This window comes from Asterias rubens, chromosome 3 (genome assembly GCF_902459465.1).
Source record: "Asterias rubens chromosome 3, eAstRub1.3, whole genome shotgun sequence".
In the NCBI taxonomy this organism is placed as follows: Eukaryota; Metazoa; Echinodermata; class Asteroidea; order Forcipulatida; family Asteriidae; genus Asterias; species Asterias rubens.
In genome coordinates this window covers 14,541,139-14,563,976 of record NC_047064.1, presented here as the reverse complement: position 1 = coordinate 14,563,976, position 22,838 = coordinate 14,541,139, and the positions used below count along the sequence as shown (strand labels likewise).

The following is a 22,838-nucleotide window of genomic DNA, read 5'->3' as shown; positions in this document are numbered from 1 at the left end:
ACCGTAACTCAAGACACTGTACAGTATTTTTCAAACTTTTTTTCTGTTATAGACTCCTTGGTAATGTTAACACATAATCAAAGCAAAAGAACACGGAACAGCTTTGTGTTTGTTCACAAACACCTAATGTCTAGTTTGCAATGTTTTTACACAAATAGAGCTACGATTTTATGGATAGTCGAATTTTCCACAGGGGTAGACTAGGGGTATTGTGAAGAATTTGTCAGATGTTTGCTTCTACTGGAGCCTAAAAAGCACATCCCATCTCGACCTCTTTGGATATTAGGTGCGGGTGCACCGGTATAGAGATTAGTGGTTCACCCCCACTTGGTAGCAAAAGAATAAGGACAGTTTAAAGCCATTGGACACTTTCGGTAAACAGTATAGTCCAAAAGCCCACATTTCGTGTATCACAACTTATATATAAAATAACAAACCTGTGAAAATTTAGTCTCAATCGGTCATCGGAGTCGGGAGAAAATAACGGGAAAACCCACCCTTGTTTCCGTTCGCCGTGTTTAAAATAAATCCGTAATTCTCAATATCGAGAATTGACAATTGTTTTAATGTTTTCTCAAAAAGTAAAGCATTTCATGGAATAATATTTCAGGAGAAGTCTTTCACCATTACCTTCTGTGAACCCTGTAAGTTATTTGTACATCTGTGAACTTTTTCTTCTGTCCCGAAACTCGTGTATAATGGCTTTAAAGACCCATGCAAAAGACCAGTCTTCTCACTCGGTGTATCTCAAGCTATGCATACAATAACAAACCGTTGAAAATTTGAGCTCAATTGGTCGTCGGAGTTGCGAGATATAACTATGAAAGAAAAAAACCACCCTTGTTACACGAAGTTGGTTGCTTTCAGATACTTGTTTTCAAAACCAAACTTGAGGTCTTGAAATCAAATTCGTGGAAAATTACTTCTTTCTCGAAAACATTATACTATCAATCTCACCCCATTACCTCGTAATCAAGAAAGGTTTTATGCTAATATTAATTTTGAGTAACTACACACTGCCTTTAAATGGGATACATGGTCCTATACCGAGAGGGTTATAGGGACCGTCATTTTTCAAGATTGATGCTCGGATGTTCGGAAAATTACACCATTGTATGTGTGTTTTTATTTCAAGGGGGGGAGGGGACTCGAGGGGTGGTTAGTTTTAGTATAAACTTTCCCCTTTAGTGTAAACTGTGATCATACTTCTAAAGTTGTCGTGTGTTTTGTCTTTAACACTTTTTATGCACTGTACGATACGTAAATGGGGTTTATTTAGTGCTGTAAATTTCACACCTCAATATTTGCTAGGCCGGCGTTGCATTGCTGAAGGCTTTAGCTTAAAAACACAGCAAAAGATTGTTGGAGATTGATTGACCTCCGCCCCTAGTTAGCCACCAGGGCCTATTGAAGTCTACTGTTGAGTTTCTATTATTGAGCCATGGTAAGTTATTTTGCCGACCCTGCGCGGGAATTCCATTGGTATGTAAATAGATGCATTTAAAATTTAGCACAAAGAATGTTTGTTGGATCGTGGATAATGGATCGTGGATATTGGGTGAGCTACAGCTAAACCAAGGGTTCACATAATAAATTTACCTGTAACCAAATGGCCCAAATAGAAAACAACCACGAACGATTCGACGCCCTGCAAAAAATTTATATACTTCTCACCTACTGGAATATCATCATTTTTAAGGGGGGATTTTTTTTATAGGAGTTTCCCGTCTGAAATGGCAAGTCAGCTTTGGGTGGCCCCTTTTACCTCAATGCTTTTTCGCAATAGATTAGTTCCTTCTCCCGTAAACCTTTAGAACATCCATAGCAAAGCAATCAACAACATTAGTTTAAATGTTTTTGTTGAAATGTCGCAATAAAGCAAAATACTGTTGGATTTGAAACTTTGCATGGTGGAAATACGGTATTGAAAGGTTAGCGGTAACACCATGTAATGACATCTCTAAAAGAGTTGGGGTGGTTCTGAAAAGAACCGTTGGTTTCAACTTAGTGCTGTAAATTTCACACCTCAATATTTGCTAGGCCGGCGTTGCATTGCTGAAGGCTTTAGATTAAAAACACAGCAAAAGATTGTTGGAGATTGATTGACCTCCGCCCCTAAGAAGCCACCAGGGCCTATTGAAGTCTACTGTTGAGTTTCTATTATTGAGCCATGGTAAGTTATTTTGCCGACCCTGCGCGGGAATTCCATTGGTATGTAAATAGATGCATTTAAAATTTAGCACAAAGAATGTTTGTTGGATCGTGGATAATGGATCGTGGATATTGGGTGAGCTACAGCTAAACCAAGGGTTCACATAATAAATTTACCTGTAACCAAATGGCCCAAATAGAAAACAACCACGAACGATTCGACGCCCTGCAAAAAATTTATATACTTCTCACCTACTGGAATATCATCATTTTTAAGGGGGGATTTTTTTTATAGGAGTTTCCCGTCTGAAATGGCAAGTCAGCTTTGGGTGGCCCCTTTTACCTCAATGCTTTTTCGCAATAGATTAGTTCCTTCTCCCGTAAACCTTTAGAACATCCATAGCAAAGCAATCAACAACATTAGTTTAAATGTTTTTGTTGAAATGTCGCAATAAAGCAAAATACTGTTGGATTTGAAACTTTGCATGGTGGAAATACGGTATTGAAAGGTTAGCGGTAACACCATGTAATGACATCTCTAAAAGAGTTGGGGTGGTTCTGAAAAGAACCGTTGGTTTCAACTTAGTGCTGTAAATTTCACACCTCAATATTTGCTAGGCCGGCGTTGCATTGCTGAAGGCTTTAGATTAAAAACACAGCAAAAGATTGTTGGAGATTGATTGACCTCCGCCCCTAAGAAGCCACCAGGGCCTATTGAAGTCTACTGTTGAGTTTCTATTATTGAGCCATGGTAAGTTATTTTGCCGACCCTGCGCGGGAATTCCATTGGTATGTAAATAGATGCATTTAAAATTTAGCACAAAGAATGTTTGTTGGATCGTGGATAATGGATCGTGGATATTGGGTGAGCTACAGCTAAACCAAGGGTTCACATAATAAATTTACCTGTAACCAAATGGCCCAAATAGAAAACAACCACGAACGATTCGACGCCCTGCAAAAAATTTATATACTTCTCACCTACTGGAATATCATCATTTTTAAGGGGGGATTTTTTTTATAGGAGTTTCCCGTCTGAAATGGCAAGTCAGCTTTGGGTGGCCCCTTTTACCTCAATGCTTTTTCGCAATAGATTAGTTCCTTCTCCCGTAAACCTTTAGAACATCCATAGCAAAGCAATCAACAACATTAGTTTAAATGTTTTTGTTGAAATGTCGCAATAAAGCAAAATACTGTTGGATTTGAAACTTTGCATGGTGGAAATACGGTATTGAAAGGTTAGCGGTAACACCATGTAATGACATCTCTAAAAGAGTTGGGGTGGTTCTGAAAAGAACCGTTGGTTTCAACTTAGTGCTGTAAATTTCACACCTCAATATTTGCTAGGCCGGCGTTGCATTGCTGAAGGCTTTAGATTAAAAACACAGCAAAAGATTGTTGGAGATTGATTGACCTCCGCCCCTAAGAAGCCACCAGGGCCTATTGAAGTCTACTGTTGAGTTTCTATTATTGAGCCATGGTAAGTTATTTTGCCGACCCTGCGCGGGAATTCCATTGGTATGTAAATAGATGCATTTAAAATTTAGCACAAAGAATGTTTGTTGGATCGTGGATAATGGATCGTGGATATTGGGTGAGCTACAGCTAAACCAAGGGTTCACATAATAAATTTACCTGTAACCAAATGGCCCAAATAGAAAACAACCACGAACGATTCGACGCCCTGCAAAAAATTTATATACTTCTCACCTACTGGAATATCATCATTTTTAAGGGGGGATTTTTTTTATAGGAGTTTCCCGTCTGAAATGGCAAGTCAGCTTTGGGTGGCCCCTTTTACCTCAATGCTTTTTCGCAATAGATTAGTTCCTTCTCCCGTAAACCTTTAGAACATCCATAGCAAAGCAATCAACAACATTAGTTTAAATGTTTTTGTTGAAATGTCGCAATAAAGCAAAATACTGTTGGATTTGAAACTTTGCATGGTGGAAATACGGTATTGAAAGGTTAGCGGTAACACCATGTAATGACATCTCTAAAAGAGTTGGGGTGGTTCTGAAAAGAACCGTTGGTTTCAACTTGACGTTTTCATGAAGACGATCACAGCATCATCGAAACGTCGCGTCGCGTCGAGTTGGAACCAACGTTCTTTTTAAAACCACCCCAACTCTTTACAGATAGTCATTACATGGTGTTACCGCAAACCTTTCCATATCAAAATACTAGTAGCAAATTTGTCAATATAAATCCCCCCATGTTAAGAAACAAACTTTACACCTCTTTTTTCTCGTCTTGTCTCAGTTCAAAACAATACTTGGAATTCAGTTATCCATAATCCATAGTTCCACTCAATTTACAACACGACTATACTTTCATAGGATTTGAGGCATTGCATGGTGAGGTATCAATATATATTTTTGGTTTGTGTATCTACTTGCAAGGTAGAGTTTGTTCTCAGAGAACTGTCTTGCTTTATTCTATTCTATTTCTACCTCCATGATTCTACTGCCGCGGAGTAGATTTTTCGAGTGTTCGGGAGATAGGAGACCTCCAGCTGGACGGAGTAATAGTGAATGTCACGTGAAGTAGGTTCCACCAATCAAATGACAAGGATCTGTATGTCAGTTATATAAAAAAGTCTAAATCGCGTGTCTGATCTAAGTTAGGGAGCTATAGCCTGCTGTACATACTAAATTATATACCCCATGTGACCATGTTTCAGCCAAACAGAAAACAGAACTAGCAAGGGGGTGTTTCTCGCTCACTCCGTATGCATGTTTTGCTCCGATCATCACAAGTTTCTATTCAATAGTTTTGTCCCGGTGACTTAGTCGGCACTTCGTCGAGAGCAAGCCAACGGAGCACACCGTACTTCGAAGACAACACCCGGCGTCTCGATGGTGTTAAGGTAGCAGGTCCCAATCATTCTGTGGAACTGCTCTTAAAGGTGTGTTGAATTGGATTGAATTGCATTTTACTCATGTTTTCATCTCGTAAATGTCACAACAATGTAAACTTAATGTAATTAAAGGCAGTGGACACTATTGGTAATAACTCAAAATAATGATTAGCATAAAACCTTTCTTGGTGACGAGTTATGGGGAGAGGTTGACGGTATAAAACATTGTGAGAAACGGCTCCCTCTGAAGTGCCATAGTTTTCGAGAAAGAAGTAATTTTCCACGAATTTGATTTAAAGAAACTTGAGGTCTCGAAATCAACCATCTAAACGCACACAACTTCGTGTGACAAGGGTGTTTTTTTCTTTCATTATTATCTCGCAAGTTCGATGACCGATTGAGCTCAAATTTTCACAGGTTTGTTATTTTATGCATTTGTTGAGATACACCAACTGTGAAGGCTAGTCTTTGACAATTACCAATAGTGTCCACTACCTTTAAAGCCATTATACACTTTCGGAACAGAAAAAAAGAATAAAAGTTCACAGATTTACAAATAACTTACAGGGTTTACAGAAGGTATGGTGAAAGACATCTCTTGAAATATTATTCCATGAAATGCTTTACTTTTTGAGTAAACATTAAAAAAATTATCAATTCTCGATATCGAGAATTACAGATTTATTTTAAACACATGTCATGACACGGCGAAACATGCAGAAACAAGGGTGGGTTTTCCCGTTATTTTCTCCCGACTCCGATGACCGATTGAGCCTATATTTTTACAGGTTTGTTATTTTATATATAAGTTGTGATACACGAAGTGTGGACCTTTGGACAATACTGTTTACCGAAAGTGTCCAATGGCTTTAAGCAATATTTTTATGTAATTAGCAAGTTTGTTGTGCTTACGGGCTTTATGAAATTGGGCCCATCACTCTTCCAAGGGCGGATCCAAACCAATATTTTCCCAGGGGCCAAAATCTGTCCAAGATTGAGCATGCGAGAGCGCGGAGCGTAAAGGCGTATGCAGCGTGTGGTCTGCGCCCGCTTAAAGGAACACGTTGCCTTGGATCGGTCGAGTTGGTCTTTGAAAAGCGTTCGTAACCGTTTTTATAAAATGCATATGCAGAATGTACAGAGATTAGTGTCAGTCTTATTGATTTTAAACAAAAATGAATTAGTGCCCATGATCCGATGGATTAATCTAAATTGAAACCATCTTAGTTTAGTGTCCACAGTACATGAGTAGGGAATGTTAAAAATCAAAGACCACTTCGAAGAATCGAGGTTGGTATTAAGTTTGACGTTCCAATTGTCAATAAATTTCCTTTTGACCTGTTTAGATAGGACTAAAACATGATAGATTCTTTGTGATCCCTTTTTTGTCCTTTAAAAGGACTTCAAGGTTGAAAGGTAAAAAAGGAAAATTAAGATGCGAGTGTTCTATCAAGATGTCCTTAAAGGACGACTTAATAGCTCTTAACACCCCACTATACTCCAGGAAGTTAGTGTGGACACTAAATGTGTTCTTGAAACCTTCAAGAGGGAGAAAATCCCCATTCTCGTCAATAAGATCACAAATAAACTTAACTCCTTTGCTTTCCCAATGTTTATAATAAATACACTTCCCACCAACTTTAATTTTATCATTAAACCAAAGCGTGCTCTTTAATACCTCCACTGCAGTTGTGGGTATGTGGACCCGAGTAAAATTATACCACGATTTGAACACATCGAGCCAAAAATTATTATAAATTCTTTGCGTACCCACAAATTTTGCTGAGCCACCTTCCAATAATAACCAACGAGTAATGCCAAAAATATGTTTACATAAAGTGGACCAGTCTGACGACTGGTTAGCCTTGTAAAGTCTACGTAACCAGGTGATTTTTAAAGCGTCTGTATACGCACGGACATCAGCCATCCGCAACCCACCCAGACCATAATCTTGGAGCATTGGTTTCTAGCAACACGGTCGTGTCCTTTCCAAATGAAGTTAAAGAACATAGTGTTTAATTCTTTGATCATATTACAGGGTGGGCCGGGGATGGTTAACACAAGGTAAGTAAGTTCAGACAAAAGTAAAGATTTGACAACGGCAATTCTCCCTAGAACGGTTAAGTGTCTCTTAGACCAGTTGAAGATTTGTCCACGAATGGAACAAATAACTCTATTGTAATTTAACAAAACCATGGAATTTAGGTCAGTAGAAAACTCAATACCAAGAATTTTAAAAATGTGCTCATCCTCAACCCAGTTCACCTTAATCTCTTCACAAAGCTTTTCACCACAACCCTTCTTAGAACCAACCCAAATGGCGTTCGTTTTCTCAATGTTAACTTTCAATCCAGACATACTTGCAAATAGGTCAAGAATTTTAAACGCTGCTTGCAAAGACTTCTCGGTGCCATTCAAAAACAATACCGTATCATCCGCATACTGGGATATTCGAAATTCTGTACCCTCAACCTTAATACCTTCAAGAATTTTGTCATTGCATACCAACATGGATAAAACTTCTGCACACAAAAGGAACAAGTAAGGGCTTAATCCGTCTCCTTGCCTACAACCTCTCCCGATCTGGAATGATTCTGAAAGGAACCCATTAACTAAAACTGAAGACGAGGCTTGGTTGTAAAGTACCCGGATCCATTTTGTAACTGAGGGACCGAAATTAAATTTAGCGAGCACTTTAAAAATAAAATCGTGAGAAATGGAATCGAATGCTTTTTCAAAGTCAATAGAAAGAAGTAAACCCGGAATACTATTAGATTCAGTGAGGTTCAGTAAATCATACATCAACCTAATATTTTTTCCAATAAAACGGTCTGCCATGAATCCTTTCTGACTTTCATGAATGATAAAGGGAAGACAGGATTTCACTCTCTCTGCAATACATGCCGAGGCAATTTTGTAAGATGTGTTCAGCAGCGAAATGGGGCGCCAGTTTTTCAAATACTGCCGAGGTTTGTTCCCTTTTGGCAGGAGAGTAATAATCCCGTATTTCTGAGTGACCGAAAGTTGACCTGAAACATTATAAAATTCAAAACTAAAACCGTCTGAGCCTGGGGACTTCCCCCTTTCGCCCTTTTTAACACTCGCATTAGTTCTTCATGGGACAGGGGCCCCTCAATGCTATCACGCATGCTGTCAGAAAGAATACTCTTGTCAGCCGCAGCAAAAATAGAGTTTAAATCAATATTATCATCAACTCTCCGAGTAGAATAAAGTTTTTGGTAGAAATTCCTAGCCTCCTGTAAAATGTCATTGGAACTAGTAAGTTTACAATTAGCGTCATTAATAACACATTTCATCGCTTTGTTGCAATCTTAGGTCAATTAGAGGCATCACGATAGGGGGAAAAAAAACACTGGAGCTGTAGAATTTGGTGCTTTGGGGGAAACGTTTTTGTATCACGCCACCACTTTTTCATTCCATATGATAGTATCTAATTTACCTCGATGAGACATCCCTTTTTGTAAAAATGAGTGAAAAGGTGGTGGCTTTATACGGAAAAGTATCCCTTTGGGGATTAGTACATTTTTATTGCAAGACATTATTTGATAGTGCTATATCATGAGTTACAAAATTATGCAACACGGCAGTGCGGCATTAGATGGTTTTTAATTATCACATCCATGAATAAACATGTTGAGTTTTCGGTTACATCACCAAAACAATGAAGGGTTGGTCGGTTTTCGGATCTGTTTTTGCATTATGCAAGTATTTGCATAAATACTAGTTACATTTTAGTGAGAAATTACCTCTATTCCAAAATCTATGCTACTTCAGAGGGAGCCATTTCTCACAATGTTTTATACTATCAACAGCTGTCCAATGCTCGTTACCAAGTCAGTTTTTTAGTTAATATTTGTTTTGAGTAATTACCAAACGTGTACCTTCCCTTTAAAAGTAGAATACAACGATCCACACAAATTTGCAAACTTCTGTACATTGGATCATTTTCAAATCTACCACACCATAAGACCTTGATTAGACAACATTTATACTATTATTTAATTTGATTTGATTTTGATTTGAAATGGTTTATACACAATGTTCGCGTCCAGAGGCAAAATTAAAACATGATGTTGTTGTACACCATTTGAAAACTTTAAATGCGAGTGGGACGCACCTCTGATATTGATAGTACAAAACATTTTAAGATATCCTTTGAAGTAACATGGTTGTTTAAAAAGATACCAGCTGTTATGTTCCAGTGGTCGATTTCACAAAGAGTTAGGACTCGTCTTATCTCGAGTTAGGACGAGTAACTCATCCTAACTTAGGATTAATCTTAAGGTCTGCATGCTACAGTGCAGGGTTGGGACTCGTCCTAAGTCCTAAGATTAGTCTTAAGTTAGGAAGAGTTTTGTGAAATCGACGGCTGAAGCGTTACTGTGGTAACGCTTTTCAAAATGAACTATTGTTCCTGCGTGACCATCTCTGAATTTTCGGCGATCTATCGAAAGCGCGACCTTTTGAAATGAAATGTTCATATTTTTTTCCTGCTTTTTACACACACAAAAAACTTATTGTATCATAATACCCGCATACACTGCTATTCATAAATCATAATGGTTTGTTATGGTCGTTCATCGCAGCAAAAAAAAATACATCACATCACATAACGGAGCAATAATGTTTCATTGTACCACAAAACGGACGTTCACTAGAAAAGATGTTGGTAAAATACCCGTATAAATATTTAGTTCAACGTATGTATATCTATATAATATAACTAAACTATTAAATTTAATACAATGATATTAAAATGAAATAGTATCGTAAAACCTCTACTGAAGTATCATTTATATCCATATTTTGACAATATGAATAATTCAAATATTGTGTATAAAAATATGTTAGTATAAAATATTAATAGTTGATTAATGACATTGTCATTACATTGATGGGCAAAACTAATGGATACCGCCTGAGGCTATAAGAAACACAACTGGCTCAATGTTTAAATTCATTAAAGGCACTGGACACTATTGGTAATAACTCAAAATAAGTATTAGCATAAAACTTTACTTGGTAACGAGCAATGGAGAGCTGTTGGTAAGAAATTTTCCACGAATTTGATTTCGAGACCTCAGAATTTTGAAGAACGGTAATGTTGTGGAGCTAGCACTAGTTAACAAAATTACCTCCCTCCCCCTTAATGACACTATGTTTTCGACAAATTTTCTCTGAACGAATTTTGACAGATTTTTCATATAAGTTTATCACAAAGTGTAGATTAGCGGTTTATTTGTTGCTTGATATGTTTTCTATGTTTTTCCCTATATTTTTGTATTTTCGTTGTTGTTGTTTTTTGGTCTTTTTTATGCAAGTCGCCTGACACACAAGGCCTGAAGGCCATTTCAAGGCTTGGGCTACAATTACTATTTTTTCCAGAGGCCGTTGCCACCTACTCCTAGGGCTGAAACAGGGGTGCCCCTTTTACAGTCCATACGGATGTAGGCTTGGGTATTATCAATCCAAAGTCTGGCCGGTAGAGCAGAAAGCACTACCTCCCCAATTTAGATTTGTGAGTGTCTATGTTAGTTTGTGAGTGCATATGTATGAAAGAAAAAAATATATCTTGCACCTAAACAAACAAAACATATATGTATTAACAATATACTACTTTCTGTTATTTTTGACAGGGTTGGCGTACATCTCTAGAAAGAAACATTCATCTAGTAGAAGGTTCTGTCGAAACCGATGACTTCTGACTACTAACCGGATACATACGGTAAGTTTAATTACTCGTTTTTTCCGTCCGTCTGTCCGTCCGCCCGTCCGTCCGGCCGTCCGCGTTAAAGTTTTTGAAAATGTTTAAGTTTTTGGTTTAAATTTAAGTTTTGGAGTGGAGTTGTTTTGGTATGAACAAGCCCAAGTGAGATTGTTAAATATAATTACCAGTAATTTTTTTGTAATTTTCTGATATTTTGGGGGAAAAAAACAAATGTTAAAGTTTTTTTGGGATAACAAAAATGTTAAAGTGTTTTGTTTTCAGGCTGAAACATTGACATCTGGATTTAAAAGAAACAAACTCAAATCAAAATCTTAAAGTTTTGAAATTATTTGTTAAAACAAAAATCAAACTCTCTGTCACTGGTTCCAGTTGAATGAGCTGAAACAATGAAAAACATAAATGATTATAACTCCTTATTGCAATGATGTACTGACTTGAAACTTAAGTCAAACATTGCTTCTTATATGTAGATTCATTTGAAAAGATAAAACTCAAGGAATTATTCACTGGTTCCAGTTGAATGAGCTAAAACAATGAAACACATTAAATGGTCATAACTCCTAATTGCAATGATGTATTGACTTGAAACTTAAGTCAAACATTGATTTTTACATGTAGATTCATATGAAAAGATAAAACTCAAAAAATAAATCACTACTTTCAGTTGAATGAGCTAAAACAAAGAAAACCATTAAATGATCATAACTCCTGATTGCAATGATGTATTGACTTGAAACTTAAGTCAAAATTGATTTTAACATGTAGATTCATATGAAAAGATATAACTCAAAAAATAAATCACTACTTTCAGTTGAATGAGCTAAAACAATGAAAAACTTGAATATACATAACTCCTTATTTCAATGATGTAATAACTTGAAACATAAATCAAATATAGCTTTTTACATAAAGATGCATTATAAGATACAACTCAAAAAGTGCATCACTGAAGAGTGCAAACCTTTAATCAAATATTGTTGCTTATGTACATGCAAATAATATGAATAGATAAAACTCAAAGATCACTGGTTCCAGTTGAATGAGTTAAAGCAATAAAAATTGTCATTACTTCATACTTGTCAATGTCCCCACCCTTTTGACCATCAGTTTATCAATTATTGGTTTTTCTGTCAGTCATTGGTTCTATCTGGTGATCGGCAGATCGCCATGGCAGCTTCGCTGTTCAAGTTAGTTGTTGTTTTTACCACTTTTTTAGGGGGGGGGCGGGGGTCTTTATTCTGTTTTGCTCGATTTGTTTAAGTTTTTGTTTGCAATAGCCAGTGATAAAAACACATGCATCTATTTCTTGATCTTGATCGAAATTATTCAACTGTTAAACTGGATCACAACTTAGTAGATTTCTGATTTCGGGAGACTTCTCATCGTTCTGAAACGAACTGTCCTGGGGTCGATTTCACAAAGAGTTAGGACTAGTCTTATCTCGAGTTAGGATCAGTTACTCGTCCTAACTTAGGACTAGCTATACGTTTTAAATATCTCCTAGGACTTGTCCTAAGTTGGGACTAGTCCTAACTCTTTGTTAAATCGACCCGAGCACTATCTACTATACCTTATGGAAGTGATGGGACAGTTCGTTTCAGAACAAGAAAGTCGCACAAAATCTGAAAGCTCTGGCGTTTTGGGGGTGAAAAATCGAGCCTTTTTATGCATAAATTTAGGAAAAAAAAAACTTTTTAAGCACTTCTGATTCATATAAATGTATCGTCTATAATTACGAACTGCAAAAAATCAGTCAATAATTGTGATTCGTAACCAGACGACAATACTTTATATAGGCATTGTGAAAATAGCAGTTAGCCTGGGATTACGAACTCACAACCTTGTGGCTGCAAGCTTCTGCAGTCTAACCACTAGACCACGGTGCCATAAGTATTTATTGGTGGCAGCACTTTTTAGCCTTGTACAAAATTGTTCCAGTAGAGGGATTGAAAGTAATATTGTTTAAAAGAAAATGTGGTTCTGTAGAGGATTACATGTAGGTTTTTATAAGGGTTTAAAAAAACTGGCTTTTAATCTCAAATTACGTATTTACCCATAGTTGTTAAGAAAATATTATAAATAAATAAATGTCTATCTTAATTTTAAAGAATTAGTGAAGCAATAATATAACGGTGAAAAGTCCAACTATAGTGCCATGCGATTGAAGACGTCATCGATATCTATAATATGATATTGTTCTATAATGAAAAATGTCCCACTTTCAAATTATTAATGTTATTGTTGCAAGTTTACACAATTACAAGGGAGTTGTCATAGTTGATCATTGCATTAGATGTGTTCAAAATCGTTCACCTCGTTCCTCGCACCTCGCGTTATCGGATATCCCAGATAAAAGAGTTATTTTGGCAGGGGAAAAAAATGCGAATGGCAAAGGAAGAAAAAGTAAATACTTCCACCGGAAATAAAAACCAAAAACTACACACGCATTTGCGACTTTTCTCCCTCGGCTCTTTTTTCCTTTCCCCTTCCTCCCCTTCCTCCCCTCCCCCATTATTATTTTGTCCTTTCTTTTTCTTTCCTTCCCTCTTTCTCTCCCGTGTTTTTGTTTTTTTGTTTGAGTGTATGATCGTTCGATAATAGCTCTTGTCAGGGGGGCTCACCCGAGTGAGCACCGCGGGGTCAACCCAGGGAAGCTAATCGAACCACTCTATGATCGAACTCACCCATAGATCATTCTAAATTTCCCCTCTTGACTTGTAACTAAATACTAAGGATGATGCTCTTTCTACCAGCACAACGTAAACCTGTAAACCACGAACTGAAATTTCTTTCATCGGGATAATCAAAAAGTAACGACCCAGCAATTCATCAGGATTACAAATTGATGCCAGGTATTTAAAAAACCTTCAACCAATCCATTGTGTACATTCCCCTTAGGCTGAAAAATAGTAATCATTAACGGGGGGGGGGGGCACTATTTTTGTTCCCATAGGATTTATCACCTGCGATTTTGAAGGACAGAAATGAATTGGACGTGCACAATAAGCCTTGAAATAAGGGTCTCTTTGAAAATATAACAGTCTTTTCGGCCAACTCGGTGGTGCAGGGACTAGAAGAACAAAATGGACTCACGTAAACCTCTTCATCCACAAAAAGTGATTTCCCATAAATCAATACTATTTATATTCCTTCTAAGTTCTATGATGCTTTGATGCGATTTTTCCAAAGGGAAGGCTAGTTCTGCACCCCCCCCCCAAAAAAAAAAAAAAAATATATGTATAATCTAACGGATTTTAAAATCAACATTTTTCCAAATCAATGATTTTGTAGAACGTTTCCCGATCAAGTTGTTTCAAACGAACTTAAATGGAAAAGTTCGATACACAAAAGGAACTCATGTGTTTCGAGCTGAAAGAGACAATAAACTATATTGTAACCACAATTGTGACTATCTGTATTATGAGCATGTAAAAAGCGTTTAAAAGGTGTTCTTGATGAAATGATGTTCTTTTGGAAAGATGTTTTAAAGGATATGGGTACTTTTTCAAAATGTTCATAGATTTACATTAAACTTACAGGGTTTGAAAATAATGATAGTGGAATCAAATATTACTTACTGAGGTGCTGTGATTTTTGAAAAAAGAGTAAAACAATGTCATGAAAACAATGTTGAATTTGTTTGCAAATTTTGAAAATAATTTTGGTCTCATGAGACCAAAATTATTTTCATGACATTGTTTTACCCATTTCCCAAAAACTACAGCACCTCAGCGCGTAATATTTTCAGGGAAGCTTTTTACTATCATTATCTTCAAACTGTGTAAGTTTAGTGTAAATCTGTGGAAATTGTGTTTCTTGTCCTACAAAAAGTACATAGACCCTTTAAAAGTAGAATAATAATGATCTACACAATAACCCTCGAACATGTGTTTTTTATTTATTTTACTTCGTAAAAGAACGTAGTCGGCCATTTTGTAGAACCTAATATAAATGTTGTGACTCCACAAGATGGCGGATCGTAAAATGAAAACCAAACAATTTCGAGGTACTGTGGATCAATATATTATTCTCATTTTAAAACACCTTTCCAACCATGCTTTCAGGGCAAACACTTCTTTTAGCACAAAACACCCAATCCGAAGTTAGAGGGACATGTTGCCTTGGATCGGGTGAGTTGGTCTCTCAAAAACGCTTGAAACCCTTTTTGTTATGAAATGCAATTATTAGAAAGATGTTTAAAAGACACTGGACACTATTGTAATTGTCAAAGACTAGCCTTCTCACTTGGTGTATCGCAACATTTTTATGCATGAAATAACAAATCTGTGAAAATTTGAGTTCAATTGGTCGTCGAAGTTGCGAGATAACTATGATAGAAAGAACACCCTTGTCACACGAAGTTGTGTGCTTTCAGATGCTTGATTTCGAGACCTCATAATTTAATTCTGAGGGTCTCAAAATCAAATTCGTGGAAAATTACTTCTTTCTCAGAAACTATACGTCACTTCAGAGGGTGCCGTTTCTCACAATGTTTTATAGCATCAACCTCTCCCCCATCTCGTTACCAAGTAAGGTTTTGTGCTAATAACTATTTTGAGTAATAACCAATAGTGTCCACTGCCTTTAAAGTAGAATATAATGTTCCACACAAATATTCCTCGAATTAGCACGGTTTTGCTTCTACGCCATGAACTAAGAAGGCACGCTATTTTGTAGACTTGTGGACAAGTCGTTAAATCGGCCCCACGCGCTGAGATAGTGCTCTCGCGAGATTACTGCTCTCACGCGAACTGATGGCTCCCCGATTTCGATGAGGAGTCGAAATCGGGGAGCCAACAGTTCGCGCGAGAGCAGTAATCTCGCGAGAGCACTATCTCAGCGCGTGGGCCGATTTAACGACTTGTCCACAAGTCTAGTTATTTTGTGGCGATCCTGATAAGTATACTTCGCGACGTATAAGGAAAACTGTGCAATTTCGAGGCATATTTGTATCGTATATGCATTTTAAAACAAACGGTTTCAAACGTTTTTCACATACCAACTCCCCGATTCAAGGCATGGTGTCCCTTAGACGTGTCTTTCAATGTTATAAGTAGATTTCTATTTTATCTTTCTTTCTAGACGTTAGATCTATCCATCTTATAAAAATGGATTTCCCAATTGCGATAAAAGACTCGGTGTTCATCCGCCCTGTGAAGAAGACGGATGCCAGTGCCTTGTTTGATGCTGTGGATCAAAGCCGAGCCAGCCTCGGACCACATCTACCATGGATCTCTGCAGTGAAGAATGTTAAAGATTCTGCAAGTTTCATCGAATCAGCGATGGCTCAAGAAGCTTACGGCAATGGTCTGCATTGTGTGATTTATGACGTCGATCAGCTCGGAGAACTAGAAGTCTTTGGTGTTGTTTCTCTGAGAACCATCAATGTCCCAACCAAGACGGCAGATATTGGGTACTGGTTACGAGAGGATAAGGTAGGCAAGGGATTGTGTACCATGAGCTGTAAGAAGCTTATTGAGTATGGTCAGGCCATAGGTATCGAGCACTTTGAAATTCACGTAGCCACTGATAATGATAAAAGTGCAGCTATCGCTAGTCGTATTGGCTTCCAAAAGCAACCAGGTAAAATCAGAGGTGCAGAGATTGTTAACAATAAACCAATTGATCACCATGTTTACTTGCTTAAACCAAACGGTACTCCAGGTTCACCCCAAAAGTCTAACATCGTTCTTCTCTTGGTTGGTGTTGTGGGTCTCGTCGTTGCATTACTACTGGCATTCAGATTGCCAGAGCAGCAGTCGGTCTTGAAGAGGAAGCATATTCTGCTTGTTGGTGGTGGTTGGAATCAGACGTGGTGTGATTACACTTATGACGTGGCACAGAAAATGCAGATTGACCTGAGTGTAGCTGACCAGGAAGGCCATTGGGTAGAGAGATTGGTGCTGACTAAACGAGTTTACACATTCCACTCGATAGACACTCATGGTCCGGTTGATCAACTCACTAAAGACATCTACGATATACTGACATCATCAGGCATTGAATTCTCTGGCGTGACGACTACGACAGACCAGCTACTCGTTGCTGTTGCCACTGCTGCTAAGAAGGCTGGATTACCAACACTCAACCCTGATGTCTTCGCAAATGTTCGTGATAAGGTGATCCTGAAGTCTCTAGTTAAAAGCAAGGCCCCAGTCTCGAGAATCTCGGCATTTGCAGATCTAGAAAATGCAGCTAAAGTTGTTGGCTTTCCGGCTGTCATGAGACCTGTATCCGGCGTGGGGTCCTTATCAACTCGCCTTGTACAATCCAATTCTGAACTTATTGAGGTATATACACAACTACAAAGAAGTGTAGACGCACAGAAACTACTCTTCGATGGAAACACTGATCTGATGCTTGAGAAATACGTCACAGGTAAAGAGTACGATGTCGACATTATCATGGAGAAAGGCGTAGTGAAGTTTGCAGCAATTACTTTCAATACGATTGGGAAGGCACCATGGTTCCAGGAGAAACAAATGACGCTACCTACGTCAAGCGTGAATCAAAACACGCAGAAAAAGATGGCTCGGTATGCTGAAGCTACTTGTAACCAAGTTGGTCTAACTGATGGGGTGTTTCATATAGAGGTCATAATGGAGGGAGATCGGCCTCATCTGATCGAGATCAACGCTAGACTAGCTGGGCTTAAGAGTAGGAACTTCGTCAAAGCTGCTTACGATGTTGACCTCTTGGAGTCTGTCTTTAACATTGCGTTAGGTGAGCAAGTAAAGGACCTTAGCAACAAGGGAATCCTTGATGATAAAATGGTCAAACCAAAGTACACCACAACCAACTACATCAACGTAGAATTTTCAGGTGTCATAAAGACCAACACCTTTCTTGAAGGCATTGCACAAGACCGAAGGGTGATCGACACTGCATTGATGGTTAACAAGGGTCAGAGGGTCGTTGGGCCAGAGGAAGGGGTTCCATATTTTCTTGGTGTTTTTATTGTTCAGAGTGAGGTTTCGGATGAGGAATCGATAAGGGTGTCAGAATATCTACTGGAGAAGATCGATCAGAAGCTGGTTATAGAACCACTGTCTAATATCCATGTGCAGAACACGCCTGTTATTGGAATGGAAGACATCTACGGTCTGCGACGACGAAAGTTCCGTGCATTGTCAGCAAACTTGGAGGCAGTTGCTTTACGGTACGGCTTTGAGGAACTGCTGGTCCCGATTGTAGAGAGATCGACTTCATTTGCTGAAGATGTTGTTGGATTGTCACCGTGGCCTGAGTGGGATCCAAGAGGTTGCTTCTTCTTTGATATCCAGGATTATGCAAAGGGTTTTAGTGAGAAGAAAGAGACGACATCAGTTCTTCTTATACCGGAAGGAACTCTGTCTGCCGCTCGTTGGCTGGGCCGTGAAATTGCAGAGAATGATAACATTGCATTCCCCATCAAAATCTTTTACAATGTTCCGTGCTTTAGGAATGAACCGACTGACACACTGTCCTCACGAAAGAAGCGTCAGTTTGATCAATTCGGTCTTGAGATTCTCGGGGCACAGGACCTCGGTGCTGATGTGGAGATCATCTGCATGCTTGGTGACATGCTGGAGGCAGTCGGGATACCCAAGGGTAAGATCATCTTCCGAATCAGTAACGTACAGATTCTGATACAACTTGTGAAAGACTCTGGAATCAATCATCTTGACACTATTAAGGTAAAGGAGGCTATGGACGAGATTGCAGAATGCAGAGCTAAGAAAGCATCGAGCTGCGTAGAGGACAACGAGAGGGCCTTCTGGAATGTCTTGAATGAGTACCAGCTCAAACAGCAGGAGAAGACGTCTTGGATAGCCATGTTACGTCACGCCACCGGTAAAGTCGACACCAAACTTCGCTCTGAGTTTTCGCCAAGCTATAAACCACTGTTTGATGATTTGGAAGATATTTCCGTCGGTCTGGAGAAGCATGGGTACGCGGTTGTGGTTGATTTGTGTGTTGTGCGGTCGCATGAGTACTACACCCACTTTTCGTTTGAGGTTGATGTGGTTGATGGCAATCGACGTTTCCTGGAGATTGCCGGAGGGGGACGATACAACAAGCTCGTTGGACACTTCATCAAAGATAGGACCGACCAAACCAAAAACATCACCACTGTGCCCTCTACTGGCTTTGCCTTCGGTATCCAGCGTGTTATTGTAATGCTGAACGAAATGAACGCTTTCCAGGAAAACATCTACAAAACAGCTGAAAGAATCATCACCTTTGACGAGTCTTCTGCGGACGTCCTGCTCGTTCCTGACATGACGTTGGGCGCAGTGGACGGGTACCTGGACGCACTATCTTGGTTGAAACAGCAGACTGGGATGTCAGATAGTCGGGTTGATATTTACATCGGGGAATCGGCACCCGTTTCTCGTGACAATCTTCTTGATAATTATCGCAAACAAAGACGGATAAACAAAATTGTTTATCAAAACAAAACATCCGAAATCCCTTGAAGGTTCGATGACATTATTTTGTCAACGACATCACGAACTGAGACACAGTATACAAAACCACAATTCATATTTTGTTTTGCACAATAAACAGTTTTCTATTGAACAATTTTATGAATTTTCAACGCTCCAATAGCTTTTTGTTTTTTATTTGTTGTTTTTACAATGATTATGCAAAGCAACTTTTGCACCAAAAGTGTCAGTTCGTGAATATGGAAAATGTTTATGTTTTTCGTATGTTTTTTTTACAGGAATGGGTGATGTCACCCAGAAATAAACAAATTTTCTGACGTTCAAATCATACACTGAAAGAACACTAGTTGAAAATACAATGACATTTTGTAGGAAAGCTTTAATTGGCCTCCATTTTGTAATTGTTTTATAATATTGTTAAAGGCAGTGGACACTATTGGTAATTACTCAAAATAATTATGAGCATAAAATCTTACTTAGTAACAAGTAAGGGGAGAGGTTGTTAGTATAAAGCATTGTGAGAAACGGCTCCCTCTGAAGTGGAGTACTTTTCGAGAAAGAGGTAACTTTTTACGAATTTGATTTCGAGACCTCGGATTTAGAATTTGAGGTCTCGAAATCAAGCATCTGAAAGAACACTGTGTGACAACTTTTTGTGACAAGGGTTTTCTTTCTTTCATTAATATTATCTCGCAACTTCAATGACCAATTATTGAGCTCAAATTTTCACAGGTTTGTTATTTTATGCATATGTTGAGATACAGCAAGTGAGAAGACTGGTCTTTGACAATTACCAATAGTGTTCAATATCTTTAATTCGTGTGTCAGTTCATGTTGTCGCGACGATTTGGGTGATTTTGATGATGTGCTTATTTTAAGGGTAAAATTTCAAATTATGGTTGTGGAAAGAAAAACAGCAAAATTTCGTACTATTTTTAAGTAAAATATTCATTTCTTTTCTTTGAAAACTAACGTTATAGTTGCTTTCAGACTTCATTGTTTTTGTAGACATGTCCACATTAACATAATTAAACAATGAATTGGTTGTATACCCATCACCTGAAATGCCAGCATAAATAGTTACAAAATTGGTGGAGGTAGTTTAATTTATTTCAGGTTACAGAAATGTCGACTTCAGTATTGTGAATCATGCACTCCATTCGACCTAAACATAAGAGCCCATGTGAAACGAGATATTTTAGAGTGGCTTAACACTCTGTTGAATTACAAATAGGACAGGCCTACTTCTCCTTTTTTTTTTTTTTTTTTTTTTTTTTTTCTTTTAAATTCATCTCATTATTTTTCTCAAATTCATCAACAGTTAGTTTTTAAGTTAATGTCTTCGAAGTCATTATGAAACATGGATTAATACGCGGTTGTGATTACATTACATAAGGGTAGTATTTTAGCAGTGTAAGCTGTTTAGTGTTTTCTCAGAAAAGTAGACTCTGTACTGATTTGAAAATTATTCGTTCAAGCAGGTCTTTTTATAAACCGAAGTGCCTATGAAGTGCCTATATAGTGTTTAGCTCTGTTTCCAAAACGGATCCCTTTGCAGTGTCGTTTTCATCTATATAGTTCTTGATATCTCTTTACTGTAAAAGGGTAATCGTTATTTGTTCAAACTGTGGAAAATGAAATAACCTCGAACAAGTTGACCGTTGAATGATGCACATGATATACATAACTGCATGGTCGCTGCAATAATACCTTCATTATTATTAAACAGATTATGTTTAGTCTTATTTTAAAAGGAAATTGGAATACTAAAACCACCAAGTTTATGCTAATATTAAATTGCAATTTTACTTTCTGTATTACATTATCCCATGTGTGTTCCTTTCACAGTGTTGTGTATACGCATTGATAAGTTTGACGGCACATGGATGGTCGCCCGACTGATCTCTAATATACTGGGTGCGTTCGTTTAGCTTCCCTGGGTCGACCCCCCCCCCCCGGTGTGTGGATTTTTTTTTCCAGGACGAACGTGTGCAGATAATTACCCACGTTCGTCCTGGAAAAAAACCGCCAAACACCGGGGTAGACCCAGGGGAGCTAAACGAACGCACCCATTAACTGGATAGCGGGTTGGGTTGGTCATTGAAGTCACCACGGATGCCATTTTGAAACACCCAAAACTTTGCATACATCCCTGTTTTTTTAACCGAAATTATTCAGCAAAATAAATACCTGCTTGTATGGCAATAAACTGCAATTGTTTATTTTAGGGGATTTTCAGGCTGAACACTGTTTTTTTTTTATATATTCATGCAGCGTGTGCATAAAAGAAAACATTGGGGAAATTAAAAACATGTTTATGTGATAATATCCCCTCTTTAAAGGCAGTGGACACTATTGGTTACTACTCAAAATAAGTATTAGCATAAAACCTTACTTGGTAACTAGTAATAGGGAGAGGTTGATAGTAAGTAAACAACATTGTGAGAAACGGCTCCCTCTGAAGTGATGTAGTTTTCGAGAAAGAAGTAATTTTCCACGGATTTGAGGCATCTGAAAGCACACAACTTCGTGTTACAAGGGTGTTTTGCTCTAGAAGACTAGGAAGACTGGTCTTTGACAATTACCAATAGTGTCCTTTGTCTTTAAATTAAAAAAAAATACACCTACCCACGGGCCTGTGCACAGTTGGGGTGCGTTCGATTATATATAGCTTCCCTGTGTCGACACCGTGATGCTTATTCGGGTGCCCCCCCCCCCCCCACCAAAAGAGCTAATCGAACCATCAGTCACCCTCTCGTGGTGACGTCATGCACCTCGGGCCAGTCCCAGGTGACCCGCTCCACAACAAGCAGGGCACTTGGGGCTGACGCGGGTGAGCCCCTGGAATGACGTCAAAGCTATTCGTCGAACTTACGGTGCAGATCGGGGTCGACCCTGGGTAGCTTATCGAACGCACTCATGGAGATCACCAAAAAAAGGAAAACAAATGTTGCACAGTGTTTTCTGAAAAGCTTCTGAGATTCATATATATTAGTGAGAAATTTACCTCTCTAAAACGTCACTTATCAGTTTAAAATGTTTATACTATCAATAACTCTCCGTTGCCTGTTTCCAAGTTATATGGTAATATATATATTTTGAGTGGTTACATTACCAAACGTGTTCCGTCGACCAAGGGCGTTGAATTTACTGCAAGGACGGTTTTGCACGGGGCGGACACAACTGCTATGCAAATGTGTCCGGGCGGACACAATTGCACTATGCAGCAGCGTCCGGGGGGACACGATTGCATAATATGTAAAACCGTCCGGCGGATATTATTGCATATGCAATAATGTCCTCCGAATAGTATTGCATAGAGGACATAATTGCATGCGACACCCACCTACCGCGATTTGGAAATCATACGGAGAGCCACAAATGCAAAGCAAAACTACATTTCGTAACGGACTTGAACCGTTCGTTGTCTATTACAACCGCTCTTGATGTTTGAAGGTTTGGAGACAAAAACAAACATTTACAAGTAGGGGCCTTTCAAATGATGAGGCTTGATTACAGTTAAAACCAGTAAGAAGAAGGTCCGAATTTGAAAGATGTCGGCATTTTCAAACCAAATTCATGGGAAAGACATGAGTCGAGGGACTTTTCAATTTCAATAAAACGAAAGCGAGTATATCATACATAAAAT

General features: G+C 38.4%; 1 protein-coding gene across 1 annotated transcript; it reads left to right on the top strand.

The window, feature by feature from the left end:
- Window positions 1-4,912: 4,912 nt before the first annotated feature.
- LOC117288156 lies at window positions 4,913-19,646 on the top strand. Its single transcript, XM_033768875.1, has 3 exons — window positions 4,913-5,059; window positions 10,669-10,757; window positions 15,843-19,646. The coding sequence occupies exon 3, from the start codon at window positions 15,869-15,871 to the stop codon at window positions 19,217-19,219; it is 3,351 nt and encodes a 1,116-aa protein (XP_033624766.1). The 5' UTR covers window positions 4,913-5,059; window positions 10,669-10,757; window positions 15,843-15,868; the 3' UTR covers window positions 19,220-19,646.
- The last annotated feature ends 3,192 nt before the right edge of the window (window positions 19,647-22,838 follow it).